This window comes from Camponotus vicinus, unplaced genomic scaffold, assembly GCF_025532165.1.
Source record: "Camponotus vicinus isolate PSW18456_S1 unplaced genomic scaffold, iyCamVici1.0 SCAF_6, whole genome shotgun sequence".
Classification (NCBI taxonomy): domain Eukaryota; kingdom Metazoa; phylum Arthropoda; class Insecta; order Hymenoptera; family Formicidae; genus Camponotus; species Camponotus vicinus.
In genome coordinates this window covers 8,938,457-8,959,792 of record NW_028141978.1, presented here as the reverse complement: position 1 = coordinate 8,959,792, position 21,336 = coordinate 8,938,457, and the positions used below count along the sequence as shown (strand labels likewise).

The 21,336-nt window shown below is 36.4% G+C and overlaps 1 protein-coding gene across 10 annotated transcripts in view; it reads right to left on the bottom strand.

The window, feature by feature from the left end:
* Window positions 1–21,336, bottom strand: part of LOC145973252 (growth factor receptor-bound protein 14) — a 241,651-nt gene that overhangs the window by 25,171 nt on the left and 195,144 nt on the right. For all 10 annotated transcript variants that reach the window (XM_083102500.1, XM_083102502.1, XM_083102501.1 and 7 more), the window contains 2 exons: window positions 13,906–14,139; window positions 7,481–7,588 (listed from right to left, as the gene is read on the bottom strand). In XM_083102500.1, coding sequence (XP_082958626.1) covers window positions 7,481–7,588; window positions 13,906–14,139 — 342 coding nt within the window. The remainder of the gene's footprint in view (window positions 1–7,480; window positions 7,589–13,905; window positions 14,140–21,336) is intronic.

Here is a 21,336-nt window from a genome sequence, read left to right as displayed (position 1 = left end):
TTATTGGCGAAAATTATAAATGATTTTTGAAATGATCAAAAGCCTTCTCTCTCTTCTTATTAATTTGTTTTAATATTATTTAATAGTAAAAGAAATTGTATTATAATATTTTGAAACTCGCAACAAAAATCTTACTATTTTTCTTAATTTAATTAATAAAGATAATAGCTTTTAATAAAATCTTACATATTCTGATTACGTCACTGTTCGCCGACTATGCAATCATTTCATTCCGGTGATGCGACTCTTCAAATGTTCCCGTCCTTTTCACTTACGGCGATGCATCCGATGATGCAAGACTGAGATGAAGAAGTACGGGAGGACAAAGAGAAGAGAAGAGGGGACAGAGTGTCTCGGTGGAGTCGTAAAGTTAAATTAAAAATTTCCATGCGACAGCTTGAAGGGCCGGAGGGAAGGACGCGGGAGGGGCTGATAAGGAAAACGTCGCGCCGGAAATTCTCTCCCGTTCGCACCCGTTGTTGTCCTTGCCTGCCTTATCCTGTCGTCTTATTTCCTGACGAGTTTGGAGGAAATGGGCCAGCTCGATCGTTCATTAGTCTTCGTCTTCTGGTTCCAACTAATAGATACGCGTCTCCCGAGTTTCTAGGTTGTCGCGATTAGTCTTTCTGTTGGAGATAAATGTTCAAAATGGATACCGATGATTCAAATTTGCGATGACCTCTTAAATAAATCGAATCAATCTTGTAAAATGTAGTTAACGTATTTTACTTTTCTCTCCATTCTTCAGTTTTCATTCTACTTTTTAGAGTCTGATTTGCTGTGAAAACGGAAAGGTCTGAAAATTACATTGATTTCTCTTAATATCAGACTTGCTGATGCACGTGAAAGTTGGATCTTCCGGCGTACGCTTCGGAAAATCCATGCGATTGGAAATAAATTTTTAACGGCGCACACAGCGATGCTTTTAACGGAACATCGTACGCCGTAGTCGCGTGTAATAAAAGGACTCGAGAGGCGGCGAGGCGAAGAGGGAGGAGAGTACGTGAAAGTTTCATAACCGGTGTGTCGTGACTATTTTCGGCGGGCGCATATTTCGGGGCGAGAAGCGGCGCAGCGCGATAGGCAGGCGAGAGAGAACGACGTCGGGGAATATCTACCCAGGAGTTTATGTCTACCTTTACGATCCAATTTTGCAGCGCGCAAATGTCCCTTCTCGGCTTCGCGATTCGCCGTATGCAAACTCTCTCTGTCGCATCGCTCCTCTCTGTCTTCTGTGGGAAAGAGCGGAGCGACGAAGTTAAGATGGCGTGCGTTGGATATTTCGAGAGAGCTTCCCAAAATAAAGAATATAATGAAAGTGGAAGAATAAGAGCGCGGAATAAAGCAATCGCGCTACGAAACGATACGGCGTTGGCGCGATGGCGGCTAAAATATGAGAGCACCAAGGAAGCGAGCGCAAGAAAGCCTCGCGTCAGCCTCGCGCATTTGGGTGATGTGCCTTTTTTCCTCTTTCTCCATTCGTCTTTCTCCGAATCCCTCTTTCCCTCCGGCGTGCATACATATATATATATATATATATATATATATATATATATATATATATATATATATATATATATATACACACGTGTGTATATATATATATATATATATATATATATATATATATATATATATATATATATATATATATATACACACACACGTGTGTACACACGCACGCATACCGTTATTCCCCAGCCCTCCCGGTACACGAGAAGTACTCGCGCGCGCGCGCTCGTATACCATCTATAGCTCTTCCTCCATACCCCAAGAGAGCTCTCTCGCGGATATATAGGTAGAAGCCGGGTTGGTCGATAGTTCGCGCGTAGCAACAGCCGGCCGGGGCTTTTTGCCCGACTTTTAAACCCCTGACTGTAACCGAGGTACTGCACTCCCGGCCTTTCCGGCCCCGGCCCTCCCCGCCATCCCTCCCCCGACGAACGGAATCCTCCCTATTCAAGTCTGATGCCCGGCCTGGCAACGGATGGAAATGATAAAAGCGGAGAAAAAGAAGACGATCACATGACTGATGATCGAGAAAAAGATCGACAGTTCGGTAGAGACGTCGGATGATTGAAAATGTTACGGTCGGCTGGAGTCAATTGTAACAATTTCTGCAACATCATAAGATACCGAGACTCTGAAATTTTAAGGGAGGAATTTCTCTTACGTAATATGCGTATGCGCACGCATATCATTATTCATTAATAATGGAGGTAGCGCGGAATCCGCGCAGCTTAATTTTAACGACGTACTGTTTACGACGATTTTAGCAATCAACGATAGCTTCGAGGGAAGCTTTATATTTGTTACAATTTGTTCAATTCCCGCATTAAAGCCCAATAATTAACGCTCGCATTGAAATTCCAAGAAGGTAAAACTTACTTGAATTTAAATGAACGGCGAGGGGATCGACGGCCGAGTAACAATGCCGAGCCTTGCCGCGATGGAAAAATGGAAAAGAACGTCGTTGTTGGATACTCTCAACATTTCCGGTATCCAAGCCGGCTGTCGCGCCATTAAGGGAAATATAATGTCTGACTAAAAGCAGAGCGCGACTACGCTTTCACGTCAACCGCGAACGATCGGTTAAACGCCATGGACACTCGTTAAGTAGTTGGCTGGACGAGATGACATAATGATGGCGAATAGATTGGCCGATAACACCAAATAATCGATACTGTCGTATCAATCAACGTAATTTCCAAATTAAAGTTTGCGATAAAAAAATATTGCAAACCAATATAAAATATTAATTTTAATTACGCGTTTTTGGAAATAAATTTTATTGAGAAATATTTATATAGAAATATATAGAAATATTTATATAGAAATATTTATTTTACAAATTTATATTATTTTTACGTCTATAATATCTATATTTTTTCTCATACGAATTTTTGTCAATATTTTTATATCATGCGCTTCAAGTATTTTTCTATTTTATCTTTCCATCACCGGTATAGATCTCTTAAAATTCAGGAGATTGAATCCGCATGCAACTACACTGGCACGAAACTTTACTCTCGAGTTTCAATTTATCCATTTGAATGTGCAATTACGTAGAACGTGAAAAATAGAAACAGTGCGGGAGACGGAAAATGCGAAGTTTGCCCTGTCGATTCGACACGATGCGAGGCACACTTTTGTTTCCCTTCGAATAAAGATAAAAGCGGGACACGAACGAACGATATCCATGATCGAAGTTTCCAATCGAAACGAAGTGCAAGACACGTTCGCGCTTTCTTTCATGTTACCCCTTCGCGAAAATGTACAATGCATGAGACTTCGAAGTTTCATCTTCGCTTTTCACCACGTGCACTCTTCATCGTCTGTTTTTCCTATGATGATTATTCTTGGGTCTTCCCACAATCTCCACTCCTTATTTTCAGTATCTCCATCGAAATATCGAAGACCTTTATAGTTGTGAGAAGATTCTCAAATATTGTTAAACAATTTAAACTAAAAGTGTCACTGTTAGAGAAATCAAATTTTCTTTACAATTATCTCAATATCATCTAAATATCTTTATAAACAATATAATTTCTTGTTATTACTAGAGACTGTCGTTAAACCATGTCAAACCATGCCCCTATCAATTACGTTATTTTACAAACCAATTATCTTTTTTCTTGCACTTTCGCGCATTAAGCGCGTAATACCGGTTATTTTCCATTCTAGGCTTTAATTGTCATGCTCCTCCGTGCTACTTCGAGTAGATAATTCATAACCAGCACGAACTGTAATTTATTGCCGGAAGCTTGTTAAGATCGCTCCTTCAAAACCAGTTCTTCGAAATGGCTCGACAATATATGTCTCACGCCCGCTTCGCCTAATCGATATTTCCTTCCTTCCTTGGAGAGATTGCGAATATTTTATTATTATAACTGTCACGTGCTTTACAAAAAAAGAGAAATGTGGACAAAAAGTACGTTCTATATATTTATTACAAGATTAAAATACTTTGATAAGTTGCAGAGATAAGTTGGATGTAGAAATAAGAAAAAATTCGCCTATAAAAAATTATTAATATTCTTACAAAATGATATAAGCGCATTATGTACTCAAAAATGTAACTCAAAAATAGTTTGTATCTCAGTTTGTTATAAGAAAAATAAAAATGTCAAAAATAAATATTTAATGCTAGACATTGTAAAATTGCAGCTTTTCAGATCTCTCTAAAATTTTAAAAAAATTTCATTTACGGAAAATTTCACAACTTTGCTTTTAATATAACATTTCATTTTTTTTCCTTGTCGTGGAGTTTAAGAGAAAGCATATTTTAATAATTGATAGAGTTTATCTCGAATCACTTTTATTATTCATGCAATTTTGAATGATGCAATTCCCGCGGTTTAACGATGAGGCGTTAACGCCTTGAAAAATATTTCTTCGAGAAAGCCGGCTATGGAAATTATAATAAGAACAAGCTATACCTTCATCTCTCCGGCGATGAGAAAAAAAAAGAGATAAAAAAGGAAATAAGTCAGTCGATGAAAGAGTAAACGGGGGGTGGTAGATTGGTACGTGTCTAGCTTCGAGAGTACACACCGACGAAGGGTTGTCGTCCCTCTGACTGGCTGGCACGACCTTGGAATCAGCTGTGCGATACGAGGATGAAATTTCCTACCGGATGAGACGCGCCGACGTCTTAGCGCGTAGGAAGACGCGAAGAATATCGTAAAGAGAAGGAAAGAGAAAGAGAGAGAGAGAAAAGCCTATATCTCAACGAAGTCGGGGATGGCACGACAATGAGGTCAGTGAGATTCGATGGGGATAGATCCTTCTTGGCATTCTTTGCGTAAGTTATGACGGTACTTTTCCGAGAAAATTTGCTTCCCAGATCGCGTCTCTCGTAAGAAAGATAGTCAGTGTTCCTTTAACATTTTCTGCTTTTAAATTCCGTTCGACTGGACAACGCGTCACAATCTTCCCATTAGCGAATATTTTCTGTGCAAAGTATCCACTTGTTTGAGATACTTATTTTATATATTAAAATATATCAAAATAACAGATATTCGATAATTAACGATAATGTGTCCGATAATGGATGCACTGCTAAGTTATTAATTTTCATCGAACGTCGAAGAGAGACATAAAAATTATTCATAAAAGCAATTATATATAAAGAGAAATCCTCCCCTCATTCCGTGCATAAAGTCTCTCTTTTTATTTTAATTGATTTTCTCATATTTATTTTATTATTATCAGTACATTACGTTTCATTAATACCCATGATAATTTTAACATACATGCGACACATTGATATAATTTATTTGATTGTTTAAGCTGTCTCGCAAAATTTAGTGGCAATAATGAATCTGAAAATTCTTCAAAATCATTTCGATTTACAGTAGCTAAGATAAATACAAATTCAATTATTAAATTCTATTAACTCTAAATAGTTTTGCTTCCTGGAAGTGCTTTCTGGAGTTTCTAATAATTATTTCTCTCACATGGCAGATTTTATATAAATATTAATTACACTAAAACAACTAACAAGTCAAATAAAACACAAATAAAACACAAACAAGTCAAATAATCGACTATAAATATTCAACTAGCTAAAAACCTAAAAAATTAACTTGTTTTTTTCTCTTTAGCGAGTAATCGCGTACGAGAGAATCGATTGCGAATCGGCGAATTTATTATCGCGGTAGCAATAAAATGGACGATATATGATATGTATTAATCGCGGCAATATAATTTGCGTTGCCATAGTTTAACCATTGTATAAATAAAACACATGAGAGAGCTAGCAACAGAGAATTATGCACTTGTACACTCGAAGTAACGAACGCACACAAGCGAATAGAATCTCGACTGGGAGTGGCTCAACAATTCTCGCATATTTCGCGCGGAATTTCGCATTAAAGATCAATAACTAATGAGCTATTTGCTAAAATTATGTAACGCTAACAACATCGTCATCCAACGTTACGTCGGCCGGTGTTTTCACGTTACTGGTCGTTTATTCATTAGCAATAAATTTCCTTATATTTCATACCTCAATTAGAGAATCGATAAATGCGCACGACCATGGAGAACAATAATGTAATTTGTCTGCGTTATTTATTGAAATATTAATATAAATTCATAAACGAATCTATTTATTTCGCTTGTAAAAGGAAATAATTTTTCGATAAAAAATTATATACATATATAATTAAATATATATAAAATTCTTTGTCAAAATTATCTCTTCGCGAGCAAATTTGCATATATATGTATAATTAATAAATAATATAACGAATGCATTAAAGTAATAATGAAAACAATTAAGAGTTGAATAAGAGAGGAAGCAATGAAAGGCAAGGAGGTGTTAATCGAGAAAAAGCGTTGAAAAGCTCGGGATTGCACGAGTTAATCAAGATCCCGTAGACGCTATGAAAGTTCGACGAGAGACGATGGCTCGTGCAGGAAAAGGGATGACTGAAGGCAATGATCGAACGTGGCGTGACCCGGCAAATTACTGTCACTCGAGGTAATTTCAACGTAATCGCCTCTTCCATTCCATTTACCACGTCTAAAGCGAAATTTACCTTTCGAGCATATCCAAGGCTAGAGAGTGGCCCATCAAAAATACATCGCGCGCAGAAATAATTCTCGCCGCGAGACACTCGGCTTCATTATTTTACTCATATGCTTACATTGTAACGAATTATATGTAAACCTTTTCTTATGCGTTCTGTTCTCTCTTTTCGAATTTAGTCCGCAATTATTACGTCAAATTTGCAATGTTAAATCAGTGTTGAAATACCTATACTGAATTTAGATTTATATTTAATTAAAGTGCTAAGAATGATATGAAGACTTAATTCAGAAAAAATTTAACAAGGTGTCTACTTGAATTTTATAAAAATATTCCTTGATCTTCCAGGGTTTCAAAATTCCAGATAAAGAGAATTCTTTTAGAGATTTCTTAAAGATGCAACTTTTTAAAATAAGTCTTTTATTGTGTGCATTTTTCACTTATATAAAGGAAAAATAAAGAGCCATTTAAGTTTCAAGTGCTAGGTTTGAAAATTCACTTAAAAGACTGAATAGCGTTTATTTTTTAAAATAAAGATTTTTCATGGTAACATTTTTAATTTTTTATGACTGAGAATTGTATAAATATGAACTGCATATTCTATAATGTGTCAAAACATATATGAACACAAAGATAAATATTTATACATTTTAAATACACATGCATAATTCAGTTGGTTTGCCGACTGATTACAATATGAAAATAAAATTATTAAAGAGAGAATTTTTTTTTTCTAAATTCCATGAAAAATCCCTGGTATTTCCAGTTATAAAAAAATCACTCAGAATTCTAAGTTCATTATGTTTTTCTAGGAAGTAGACCCTCTATTTAACTAAATAAATTCTTTTGAATTTTCTAATCTTCTCGATTTTTTTCCAGCTCTTCTCAATTCGCTTTTAAGTCTTTATATTTCTTAGCGCTCGAAATCATACATATAGCACTTACATTGGACACATTGTAGCTGCTGTATTGTTCTTTGGGGCTGCCACTGCCGTTCTGCTCGCACTGCTTGTTCTTGAAGGCTCGGTAATTCTCTCGGAGCTGTTTGCCGTACTGGAACAACGCAAAGCAGAGCGGACACCGTTAACACGGGCGCTACAATTGACGAGATGCACGCACGCGACGGACAAACGCACGCACGCGCGCGCATAACTGATTCTACGCCTCGGGCACATCGCGGAACATTTGAGGCCGATAAAGCCAACAGCAAAAAAAAAAAAGATACTGCATTCGCGATTTGCATAATTCTACTCGCGTTATTTTGTCGCCGGCCGGCCGGTCGGTCTGTCGACTTGCCCGGCTGTACGAGGCTGACCTCCGATCGATACATCGCCTTGCCTAGATAAATTCAATGTTTCTGCGCGGGCAGAAAATTCAAAAGTATCCCTTTAATTTCTCAATATTTTCTGTTTATTTAATTCCTTATCAATATATCACACACACAATTTTCGTTAAAAATTATTATATATTATTAATATGTAATAATTTTCATTACTTATAGTTTCTTTCTATGAACGAAATGTAATTATGATTCAAATAATATTTAAATAAGAATAATATCTTGATGATTGTTTATATGTATGCACTTGATGCTCTTTACACTTTTTGAACAACAAGATTAGATATTTTCAGCTCGAGCGAACTGTAATCTCATTCTTCACAAGCAATTTGTTAATGCAGAAAAAATATTCAATCGATACGAACAATCTTTTTCATTGAGAAGTATCTACTTGGGAAATAGCGATAAAGTTTCGTAATTGAGTCAAGGATAATGCGAATTCTTCTAAATTTATAATATTGCGACATATATGTCGAGGCATAATCACTTGCAGTAAAGCTGTTATGTGAGCGGAGTTTACTTCTTTGTTCAATTCAGAAAAAAAGTGCCATCCATTCACAAAAATTATATTTATTCTAAATGTAATAAAACAGAAAAACAGCCTCTGTATAATAAAAATACAGAAAAAAATATCATTTCTTAGGTCCAACTTTTGATATCAAAAAAGTATCACTAATCAAATTTTCAATGAAAAGTCAAAGTTTTAAGCGAAAAATCTACTTCTAGAACTTTACCAGAAAAAATAAAGCATTTTTGGAAAGATAACATGTATTTCGTGTAGATTGTGACTCACATACGACAAAAAAGATGTGAATATGAGAGACAACATGAGACGAGACGAGACGAGACAAGACGAGAGAAGCAGACGGTGCCACGTAAACGTGTGCATAACCATGGACCCAGCAGCAGTGGTATAGCCATCGTATCGACCCACAAGACAGCCGGGCGCATCTACACTCGAATGACTGCTCACGCACACGCACACGCGCACACCTACTCGTGCACGCAAGTCTCACCCGTGACGTGCATGGCACCCATACATACATATAGATTGCTAATATACCAATGCGGGCTGTGCAGCTTGCATCGCGGTACGAAAATTATGCCGGTGAGCTTTGCAATCGCCGAAGGCTCGCTTGGCAACAGCAAAAATAGATTCGCTGTTTCGAGATATCTGCGTTTTATTACGTTTATGTAATGCATACTTTTCAAATTCTCGATTATTTTGCATTTTTTATAATGATTCTGCCAATTTATAATTCCAAAAATCTTTTAATACAAGACAAGAATTTACAAAGAAATACTCATTTCTCTCTCGCGATATTAAAATTTTAATATTAAAATAAAAATTTGACATGTATCAGTAAATAATCTTAATTTAAAAATATGGTATTTGTATATTCATACACTGAGAAAAAGGAATTGTTGAATTAAATAAATAACTTTAGTTGACTTCTATCTTGTTAATTCAATGCTAAAATTGTCTAAATAACAAAAAATGTGTTTTAATTAACAAAATAAGTGATTGAGACACTTGAATCAATTAGTTGAATGGGTATAGTTGCATGAACACCATTATGTGTTACTGGAACTAAAAAGATATGTTGAATGAACTGAATCAAAATCTGAGTAACTGCACATATTGTTAAACTAAAAAATTTGGAAAAACAATTTTGATGGTTTGAAACAATCAAATATTCCATTTTATTAATCTTGTTCGCATGTTACGATGAACTAAATCTTCAGTTAGATACAAGATATATTACTACAACTAATAGTCTGAACTTGATGTAACGAAATAATGATTTGAGAGAAATCATAAAACAATTAAATACAATTTATACATTTAGTTAATTGAATCAATTATTGTATTGAATTTTCTCGACATTGTTGTATCATTTCAAGACCAAAATTAATTGAATTAAATACGATAATATTCATATACTTCCACGAGCTTCACGCCTCGCCTCTAGATGGCGAAAAGGAAAACGCCTAACCCGAAAGTGACATTCATCTAAGACAGTAATATAAGGCCGCGACAGGTCTCACAAATCACAGCTTATCGATTAAAGAGCGATATTATAGCCGCATCTCCTATAGCTTTTGCAAGAAGCTCCAGAGCTCCATGTAATTAAGCAAACGATTAATTTTTTTTTAATTCCATCATATATGTATCTATATACAGAGAACATTAAATCGATCAAGTTTTTGAGAAATGACATTAAAATAAAAATTTAGTAGTTAGCTAACTTGACGAAAAATTATTCTGTTTTTAATGGATATATTGTCATAAGGATTATATATTCGCTCAAAACATTGAAACATATACACAGAAGAACAACTCATTTACTTCGCCCAAACAGATTTCTAGTTCTCACTATATCTATTTCAGTTGATCTAAAATAATATTTAGTTCAATTAACTACTTTTCATTATTTCAAACAATTATGTAATCTTATTATTCGGCCTGTATATGCTGTTGGCAGCCCGTGACCGCCGGATTTAGTTAATTCAACAAAATTTTCAATGTTTTTACAAAATTTTTTTCTCAGTGTATATTTGTACTGTCAATTTCGTCGTGTACGTCTCGCTCGAAAAGCAAGATAAATTAAACAAAGTCCGAATTCGTCGTTTCCACATTTTGACGAGAACATTTTAAGCAGCGCGATCGAGATGAATGCAAAGATGAAAGGCGGCGGCGACTAATTGTAGACGACCCTGGAGCCGGCAAGAGCGCGCATTTGGAGAGATAATTACATAATTCAATTATTCACAAACGTAGACGGGGAAATCTGCCAACATGGAAAGCGGTAAAGCGCGAATGTATGCTAACACTAATCAGCGATAGGAAAACGAAGAACGATAACGAAGTATGCCGAGTCTCTAAGTAAACGAAGGATAATGCCGCATCGAATCCTTGGATATCGTATGATTACATCTCTGTGACGTGGAGAAATGATTATAGCTAAAAAGTTAACATATTTCCTTTGTAATTTAAAAACAGTGCAAGTTAATGCAATATATTCTTTCTTGTGTACATGTGCACAGAGAAAAATATCATTCTACTGCCAAGAAAAGCGATTACTCAGTTTACTTTTCTTTTTTTAAGTAATAGTTTTCTTCAATAAAGAATATATTCTTGATAATAGTCTTAAAATATACTCATCACAAGTGTTAGAAAATCTCATTATCATGTACTCAAAAGAAGAAATTATTTTCTCTTCAAGAATATTGTAAAGTTGTATCAAAGAAAAATCAAACTTACTTTACGCCAACTCATGTAGTAAGCAAACCAAATTTTTGTTTTAATTTAATATTCTTGACTAAAATACTGCACTTACTAAAATTCAGAATATATTCAATTAAATTTAATGCTTGTGGTGAACTTATAATATATTTGCGGATATACAAACTTATGATATACTTAAAATAAATAATATTTACTTGAATACAGTATACATTTTTCTCTGTGCATGTTGTACGTGTGCGAAAGATAATTATAATTCTCAGATTTCTGTTTCTCCTAGGAAGAAACTCTTCAGAAGGATAGAATTACGATCGAATAGAAAGCGATCCGATATTTATGGTTTAATTTTATCCGAAGCGTTTATCGCTTTGCGATCTATTCGCTTTCTCATTATCGCTTTATGCATGACGGACAAAAAGCTAGAGTTATGATGTCAAGTAACAATATTTTATTAATGCTTGACAACAAACGGTATCTACTGTTTTCGCGATCAATATCCTCATCTCGCAAGAAATCTGATCCTGAATTAATCAAACTGATCATACGAGATCATTCCGTTACTTTCACATATTAATAGACATATTAATTTTCATTTCTATTTTGATATTTATCATGTGTAATGAATTTTTACAAATTACAAATAGTACCTAAATTTTATTAATATTTTTCAATCTTTGTACGAAAAATACATCTTTCGTCGAGAAGTACGATCCTCGCGAATCAACAAAGACGATTTTACGTACGCTATATTTAGACCTCATTAGATTTTCAGTAAAATGAATCGAAGTCCGGGAAGATTGAAATGCGACGAAGAAAAAGGAACGAAGGGGAAAGATAGTCGACGGTAGAGAAACAAAGGGAATACAAAGGGGATAGGCACGAGTGTCAATGTCTTCTCGATCAAAGCGAGTCCTGCAGGTTTCTCCGAGGGCCTACACCCGTTCATTTGCTCTCTCTCCTCTTGTCCTCTCTCCCTTCTGTCTTTCAGAATGTTTCTCGTTCGCCGCATCTCATCACACTCCTAGCTTTTTCTCGGATGAAAGAGTTACAAAGGCCTCTCGCGCTGAGACACGCGTAAGTACTACCTAGAGCGCCACAGTTACCAACCAAAACAACGTCATCTCGTCCTTTTCCCTTTGGATAAAAGACAGACGACGGCGGACTGTCAGAGAGAGAAAAAAATAGCGCACGCATAGTAAATCCGAAGCAGGATAGGTCGACTAGAAGATTCAGACAGCCAACGAGGCAGATAAACACTAGGCAAGTCTGCCTATCCGCCAGCGGCTACGGTAGTATAGACGTATGGCTTGGGAGACCCTCGAGGATGCATCAAGGGAAACTGGCTTATGATCCTTCGGTGCAAGGGGCTCACAAATTACGTCCCGCGGCAGATTAGATTGCTATCCCAACCCGACAAGTGTTATCCGGAATGGAAGCAAGTTATAATTATGATGAAAGAAATCCTTGTCAGGGAGATACAGCGTTTGTAAATTTAATAAAATTATTGAGATTGCGTGTGTTAAAAAAACCCATTAAATTTAAAAGTTAAATTCTCAATATAAATATACAATATAAATAATTATCATGAGATTATAATTATAATTATCAAAAGATATGTAGCCTTTTTTATCCTTAACGATATGCAATAATGAACGATAGAGCGATGATAATATCGCGTCGCACTTCCTGAAGACCAGCCGGGTTTGAGAGATGGTCTAAGCAGGCACTTGAAGAAGAATAGACCTCTAAAGAGTAGCGTAACGTAGAATAGGCAGCCGTCTAGAGTCTCGAGTCTCTCTTTCTTTCTCTCTCATTGGCGGAACTCCGATCGTGCGTTACCACCGAAAACCGTTACTAACCCACGAGTCACTCTCTTCCATTGGCGAGCACTTGGCTCGACTGAAAGAGAAGAGAATAGAGAAGAAGAGAGAGAAAGAGAGAGAAGACAAAGGCTGTCTGCGCTCGAGAATAAACCGATATTATCGACGACGATGGGAAACGAGAGCCCCCGTGTCTCACGAGCTCGATCCTCGTGGAAAAAAATAACGAAGAAAGAAAAGTGTACGGTGTCAGTGGCATGGCTACTCTAAAAAGAGACCAAGAAAAAAAATTTCGCCACGCGAAACGTGCCGAGCCTGTGTGGCATATAGTATGTACGCACGTCGACAGAGTAAAGTGTTTCTCTTCTCTTCTTCTCAATCTCTCTCTCGGCTAAACACGAACGTCACGCAACTTCTTTAAGCTTCACGAAGAAGTTTCGACGTTCGAGTCGGCGGACGGAGAAAGGAGGAGGAAAGGAAAGAAAATAAGGCTCATTATACCTGGCTCTCCATCGTGGAGCTAATAATACCTCGTCCGCGGAGGGATGATCACATTGTAGTGGAAGAGTCGAGTCGGTCGGGCGCAGAATTGGCTGAGAAGCGAGGATCGTAATGATATTTGTAAGCGCGATTATCCTCGCCGCGAAGTTAAATATTCATTTTTACAATTAATATTAGCTTGCTTTCAAATTAAAATAATTATCGATTAAAGCCATACGTATTTGTGTGTGTGATCATCCTGGGTCATCCCTTCTTTTCAATCATTGACTTTTAATTCTCAAGTTTTTACACGAGTATACCGAGGTGGAAATGATTGTGATTCAAACAGATTGAAAAAGATGTACTTGATACAAAGTGAGATTTAACATACGAATGCTCCACTCGAATCGTGTTATGCACTGTATTATTTTCGAGTAAAAAACGCCGATTCGACGAGACGAGAATGAGAAATAATGTCGCTTACCTTAGCGAGTCTCATGGCTGTGAGCCAGCAAGCGCGTGATTTTTCGTTTTCGAAAGCAATGACCTTGATCCCGGGCTCTCCAGCCTCCGTGTCCTCGGTCTCGGTCTCGGCGTTACTGTTCGGCCTCAGGCAGACGCCCCACTCGAAGGGTGCGCCGAAAACTCGCTTGGCGTTCGGTATTCTGTAGACGTTATAGTCTGACAGGCGCGCGAGCGCGATCAGATGTTCGCTGTCCTGCAACAAAAAAACGATCGATTATGATTTATCTCCGAAACTTCCTAGAGACAATCGGTTGTAAACAGCTCTGTCTTTACGAAAGATTATTACGTGTCCCTACGAGAAGGCTTGTTCGAGATGCCGGCGATTAATTTAATATTCCCGAAAGTTTGCTGGTCCAGGAGAGTAACAGTTATTCGACGTATCAACGCGGTCATCGGGTACCGAATGGCCAATGGCAACAATCGCCGGTTATGTTCTCGATGATTATAACGACCATCGCATTGGTGTGATAATTGGCCGATATGGTCGGCGAGTTCACATATGCTCACGGTTAAGGATCGACCGACGACCACGTTGATATTCTCATGGGAACATTTCGAGCAAAGTAGTATAAGCGTATATACGAGTTGCCGTGCGCGAAAAACAGTCGCGAGATATTTTCCAGCGGACTCGTCCTGCCTGTCGAGTCTCCCTCTCGCCAAATTCAGCAGGAAACATTCTTACGCCACGTCGCCGGGAATCGCGAAAGCAATTTATTATACGCCGGGATGATTTTTACGGCACCGCGCGCTTCGCAGAAAACGCCACGATTTTACAGCTCTTATCGTAGAGTCGCCATTATTTGCCTGTAACGGAGAAGACTGGGAAGGTCGCGTTTGTCGAGTGATTTCCGGCGGTAAATATTCATAGGCGTATTGAGTGCGTTTAATATTTTTAAACGAAACGCATCGCGCGAAAAATGTTTCGCTCTCTCGCGGTATTTTATAAAGAGAATATTCGCAGGCTAATATTGTCGTTTAAATCTCTGGGATAATCTAATATTCGATGTGTAAAAAGAAATTATCAAGATCAAAAATAATAGCCATCTTTTATAAATATCTGTCATTTCTTTTTTTAACAGTAATTTATTAATAATAATTCTTTTCGATACAATATCGTGTCTCTCCTATATATATATCGTGCGTTACTTTGAGCTGTATGTTGCACGGAACTTTGGTCATTAAATAAAATTAGCAACGCCGATAGAAAAACAGTGCATAACGAGAGATGCGTGTACACGTCGGCGTCTAAACAATTTCATGCACAGCCGGTGTCACAGCGCTTTTATATTTAACTCGACAGTCTCCGATCGCGAGAGGTACCGTCCACGTCATTTTACTCTCTGACCTTTATCCGCTTATCGGCACCTGTACGATAAGCGGCCAACCGTGAACCGACGACTTGTCGATTTTCAAAAACCGAAGCATAAACGTCGTTTTCTATCGCGTTATATATCTTCTATTAATAACGACATATTACGTGTAGGTATATGCAAAAGTACTGAATGTTTTTATCTGAATACTCCATGCATATGTTATGGAATAAAGGTTAGTTTATTTCTTACAAGGAACTAAGAGAAATATCAACTAAATACCGTTGAAATTATCAGATCAGGATCGATAAATTGTCTCGCTTAATTAATAAAATTATCCGTTGCTGTCAATTTGTATATCGCAAATGTACATTTCAAACTTTTATGGGAAATAATATTGCTACTGAATAAAACAAAATGATATCGACGATCCATCTTCATTCCAGAGTTAGAGCAACTATTCCAATGTTGAATCGCGTACTCACATTTTAATTTTAAGATACATCATAATTAAAATAAATCATTATAATAATAACATAATTACATACGCATATTATTTATTTAATTTTTTATTTCTAGTCATTAAAAAAAATTTTCTATCCGACATATTTCGCACGTTTCTCTCAAAGCTTGTACCGGCGAGAAGAAGAATGGTCAGGGACGCCTCGAGAAAATTCTGTTGGCCGTGGTTAGGTGCTTGTTCGTGCGATGACGATGCCGATGCTGCTACGCAAGCATTCGTCACGCGTACACAAACAGACGGATAAGACAAGAGGCGGGATGAGCGTGTGTAAGAGGCGCAGTGCGAGATAGCGGCGAGAAACGTTGTAATACGGCTCAGCAAATATTTGACGATTAGCTGGTTTGCACCGCGCGGAAGAGAGCGCGGGACTGCGTTTACGGTTACGTAACTATTATCCGGCTAACCATAGAATTACCAACGAAAGCGAATGTGAAGAAAGATAAAAGGGAAGGAGGAAGAACGTGATTAAATGATATTTTGAGGAAACAACATTTACATCACGCGTTATCTCAATTACGCGTGTAATGAATATTAGGATATAAAAATAAAACAAGATGGAAGAGAAAAGGGGAGAGAAAGAATACGGGAAACCCGGCGGTGTCTCCCGAGCGTCTCGTTATATTCTTCCGAGTAAATTGCTCGTGCGAGATTTATGCCCACGCAGCTCATCTCTTCGCGCCGCAGCTTTTGGCAAAGAGGACCGGTAATTCTGACACGTGTAACTGTCGTCGTATGCATGTCAGATGTGCCCGTCGCCGCCCGTGAGTGATCACGAGCGGTATCATGCAAAGATTGTCTCTACATGTGCAGCAGATAAAAGTACACGTCAAAATACAAGCGAATTCGTGTCAGACGAAAGAGGATTGGGGGGATCTCTAAAGTGAAAAGAAGCCTAGAGCCCGTTTTAAGTCCCGTTTCGGTCACGCTATTGTAATAAAAAGTGTTTTGTAACGGAAAAGAAAACATTGTAAGTAAAATTAAAATTATTTCTTACCGCGCCTAATCATTTGTATGGTTAATGTAATAATTTGTTTTTCTTAATCATAAAATTATTTATAACGGTATAACTGTCATTACGCTGTTTATAACATGAATTATTCTTTCGCGAACGGGTATTTATTACGGAGTTATCGTAACTTTGAGCGCAGCGAGTTGCATCATTCAGAGTTACAACTAGATGTATTCGATTGTGAAATTGGCATTACGATCTCCACGTTTCAAGTCGATTTGAATGCTGCATTAATTTCTCGAAACTTGTTCCAATGTTTCACTACTCGAATGTGAAAAGAAATAGAGTGGAATAGTTGAAAATTGTTCATCATTTTAGCAGTTTTTTATTTATTATTTATTAGCACTATTATAAAATTATTAAAATTTACATATCTTTCAATCCCTCTCTATCACAGTTTCTCTTGATTACATTCATAAAAAAATTTTCCTTTACTAAATACAAGTATTATTCGATCTTTTGTAAAATTTGTTAAAATATTTTTTTACGAAATTCAATATCGCTTGTTGAAATTGATGAAAAACTATGTACAAAAAGAAACGAGAAAAAAATGAATATGCGACAAATTATACGAAGAATTCAAAACGGGAGCAGGGAGAAAAAAGAGAGAGTCTGAAATGATCTAGGTCAGGTTCCTCTCCTTGATGAAGATGCTACCTCATCACGACGAAAAAAAAAGATGCACAACAGGCGGTATGTATAATGATAAGTACGGAGAAAATATTCAAGCGCGAGATTCGTGATAACTTCGCGAATCCTGTTTCTGTGCTCGTCGCGCATTTTTTTCGGAAGAGATTGCCAGCTGAATTATTAGCATTTCCGTCTACAGATATACGGCTTCGGAAACAAAACCGGTTTATAATTCCAGAAGCATACTCCCGCACACGATTAAAGAGGATAGAAAGAAAACTATACATACATATATATTACATATTTTATATATAAATAAGAAGACAGCTGATGATTCGCGCTAATAAATTTAATCCTGCATTTTTGCCTTTTCCCCCATTATCGTTGATTCTTCTTCTTCGTTTGGGAATATTTCGCGATCGATCGTCGACTTCGAATTTTGTTCTAAGCAAAGTGTGTGCTTTCGATGAACATTTTTAAAATTTTCGCAATTGTAAGCGCATTCTCTATTATATTCGCTCGAACGCGTCACGTTTGACCAAAGCCCGAACCGCACCGGCGGTCGTTGGCCCGAAATGACATCGTTAAGTTGCCGCTCGCGTGGCAGTGAAAGGATTGACTCCAGGGCGGCGTTAGACTGGTGTTAGAGATCGCAGGAGAGAGAGAGGAGGCTAGCGTACGATAGGTCAGGTTTTTCTTCCTTCGAAGGCGGCGGAGAGACACGCCGTGCTGCAAGCCAATGAGGAGAGACAAATGCGGAAAGACTAAAAAGAAGCAGAAGGTAGAGGGATGCAAGAGACTCGCGTGCAACAAACGCATTGAAAGTCGCACGAAAAGGCTTTCTCTCGAGTTTCTTCGGTTTGTTTATTATGCCCATTTTACTTAAATTTATAATATAAATTATATTTTTTTATAAATCTATAAGATTCGAGAAAGCATAAATTCAAAAATTCATATTTTAATATTTTATTAATTTTTATATTAATAATAAATAATAAATAATAATTTTTATATTTTATTAACCGCGGGACTCTAAATCTGGAAAAAAAAATAAAAGATAATATTGCTAAAATCTCTCTCTGTGTGTTATCATTAAATAATATATATATCTTTATTAAATAAATTATTTCATTCCATCATTTTAAATAAATATTAAATATTAAATCATTTGTATAAATTTTAAATAATATGAGCTGCGAGAAGGATTTAAAAAAATTGAAAGGCAGAAAGAGAGATAATTCGCAACGGTAGGAAGGAGGGAAGAAAAGGGAAATAATAAGCATCATTGATTATACATTGAGAGAAAATATAGGCCACGCTCCTTGGGGCGTCGGACTGCGCTATGATTACGATAATAATGCGAGAGCGTATAACGGTAAGCATCCGTGAAAGGCGAGCCGGAGAGACAACGGCCGACTACTGCTATCGAGAAAAAGGAGGAGTGACCCATGAAAGAAAGGAAGAAAAAAGAACAGGGAAGACGTTATAGACTTCTCTCGACCTGTACGAAATGACTTCCGCGTAGAATCCTTGTCTATCTTTGTCTTGAGCTCTCCTATCGATCGTTAAGATCACGACGCGCTCGAACGCTAATTATATCGAATATCATATAATATTCTCTCCAGAAGATTAATAATAAAGAAAAAAAAATTTCTGATGTTTCTTAAAATCTTTCACAAATTAGGAAACTTAATAATAATTTTACAATTTTAAATTTTATTCTTTTTCAAGAATGATTTTATTTTTACTCCTTCACGCGTGAAATAAAATTATCGGCGATGAGATAACGCTTGCCAAAAAATCTGACGCAACCGGACTTCACCTCTTCGATCTTTCGATAATCCGTAGAGAAGGAAACCTTGCGTTGACGTGTGAATGCAGGTGGTCGCGCCTCTTTATTGGATTCGTTCTAATAGAATTTGCACCGTCCACGCTCGCGCATCTACAACGATGCTCGCTCTTGAATTTTAATGCCCGAGATGGACGCGGCGCGGAGAGCGATTCTCTTTTTTTCGGCTCCTCCTTTTTTTTCACACAAGAACTCTCTTGCCTTGGCCGAATTAAAATTCTGCCGCTTCGCTAGTGCAGATAATTAAATATTTGTTGTACGCGCACACGTTATGGCGTCGCGTACAAATTTCGCACTGCGATCACTCTTGATTTATGAGTCAGGAGCATGGACGAAAGATTTTAAAATTAATTTTGTTACTTTTTAAGGTCTTGAGACATCTAGTTATTATTTTTTCAAATGTACCGATTTTTCTTACAGAGTTATTTTGTTTGAAATTCAATTGAAAAGAAGATATAAAATAGTTTTAAAAATATATAGGACACATTTTTTTAAATATACAGGGTGTATCAGAGCGACCGTAACAGCAATTTTTTGAGGAACCTAAACATTTTAGAGAAAAATGTTTCATACAAAAGTTGTAGGGCTTAAAATAACCTATTTAATGATCATATCAGTTTGACTTTGAATAGCACCGTCAAGGTCACATAAAAAATACTTTGAATTTTTTAAACGGAAACCCCCATTTTTTATTGCATATTCTTGTAGCTTACCTCGAGAGCTTTCCAAAACACTATAATTAAGTTAGTTTTCATTAAGTACTTTCCGAGTTATGAGGCTTGAAATCATTTCTTAATTTTACATAAACCGTAAAATATCTTGTAAAATATTCATTTTTTTATTATCTTACCTTAATACTTTTATGTACAAAATTATGAGAGGAATCAATTGGTGTAAAGAAAACATACAGTTGTTTTTAAGAAAAAATATGTAATTGTTAATTGCAAATTACATATTTTTTCTCAAAAACAACTATGTGTTTTCTTTACACCAATTGATTCCTCTCATTATTTTGTACATAAAAGTATTAAGGTAAGATAATCGAAAAATGAATATTTTACAAGATATTTTACGGTTTATGTAAAATTAAGAAATGATTTCAAGCCTCATAACTCGGAAAGTACTTAATGAAAACTAACTTAATTATAGTGTTTTGGAAAGCTCTCGAGGTAAGCTACAAGAATATGCAATAAAAAATGGGGGTTTCCATTTAAAAAATTCAAAGTATTTTTTATGTGACCTTGACGGTGCTATTCAAAGTCAAACTGATATGATCATTAAATAGGTTATTTTAAGCCCTACAACTTTTGTATGAAACATTTTTCTTTAAAATGCTTAGGTTCCTCAAAAAACTGCTGTTACGGTCGCTCTGATACACCCTGTATATTAATCGTATTATAATCGTTATTTATATATTGGTTTTTTTCTTTTATCAGTATAAAAACTTGTCAAAGATATATAATGATAAAGTACACACGTTTGATGTATGATACGATGAAAAACTTTTTCTAGAATCCTTAATTTCAAATGTCCAAATTTTTTTCTTATAGAATTATTTTATTTAAAATTGAATTGAAAATATATAAAACATTTTACAAATATAGAATAAATTTTCTTTGATCAGATTAATTTAAAAACTTGCCAAAAATAATGATAGATTATGACATAGTTTATTACATTTCTTTGAGTGCATAATTCCACATTGATAAAGAGAGTAAACGTAGAAATGCTTTCGTTTTCTTTGTTTGACTAATATTTTTTTACCTGAAATAATATTTTGCTGTAATAATTGAATTGTTATTGCATTTAATTCCTGAATATCTTCGGGCTAAGAAAAAATAGTAAAAATTTTAAATCACGCAGACTCTGACAACGGTTAGAGTCTGCCCCACGCCATGCCCAGGAGCGTTATAGCGATTATAAACGGCGACGTGCGCGAAATTGAGGTCGTCACCGAATGATTCTTTTTTTTTCTTTCCTCTTTTACGTCTCGTGCGAGAGGAGACGATAAAACGTGATGTAATTCACAAATTCTACCGTATCTCTTTTAATCATACTGACGTTTATAA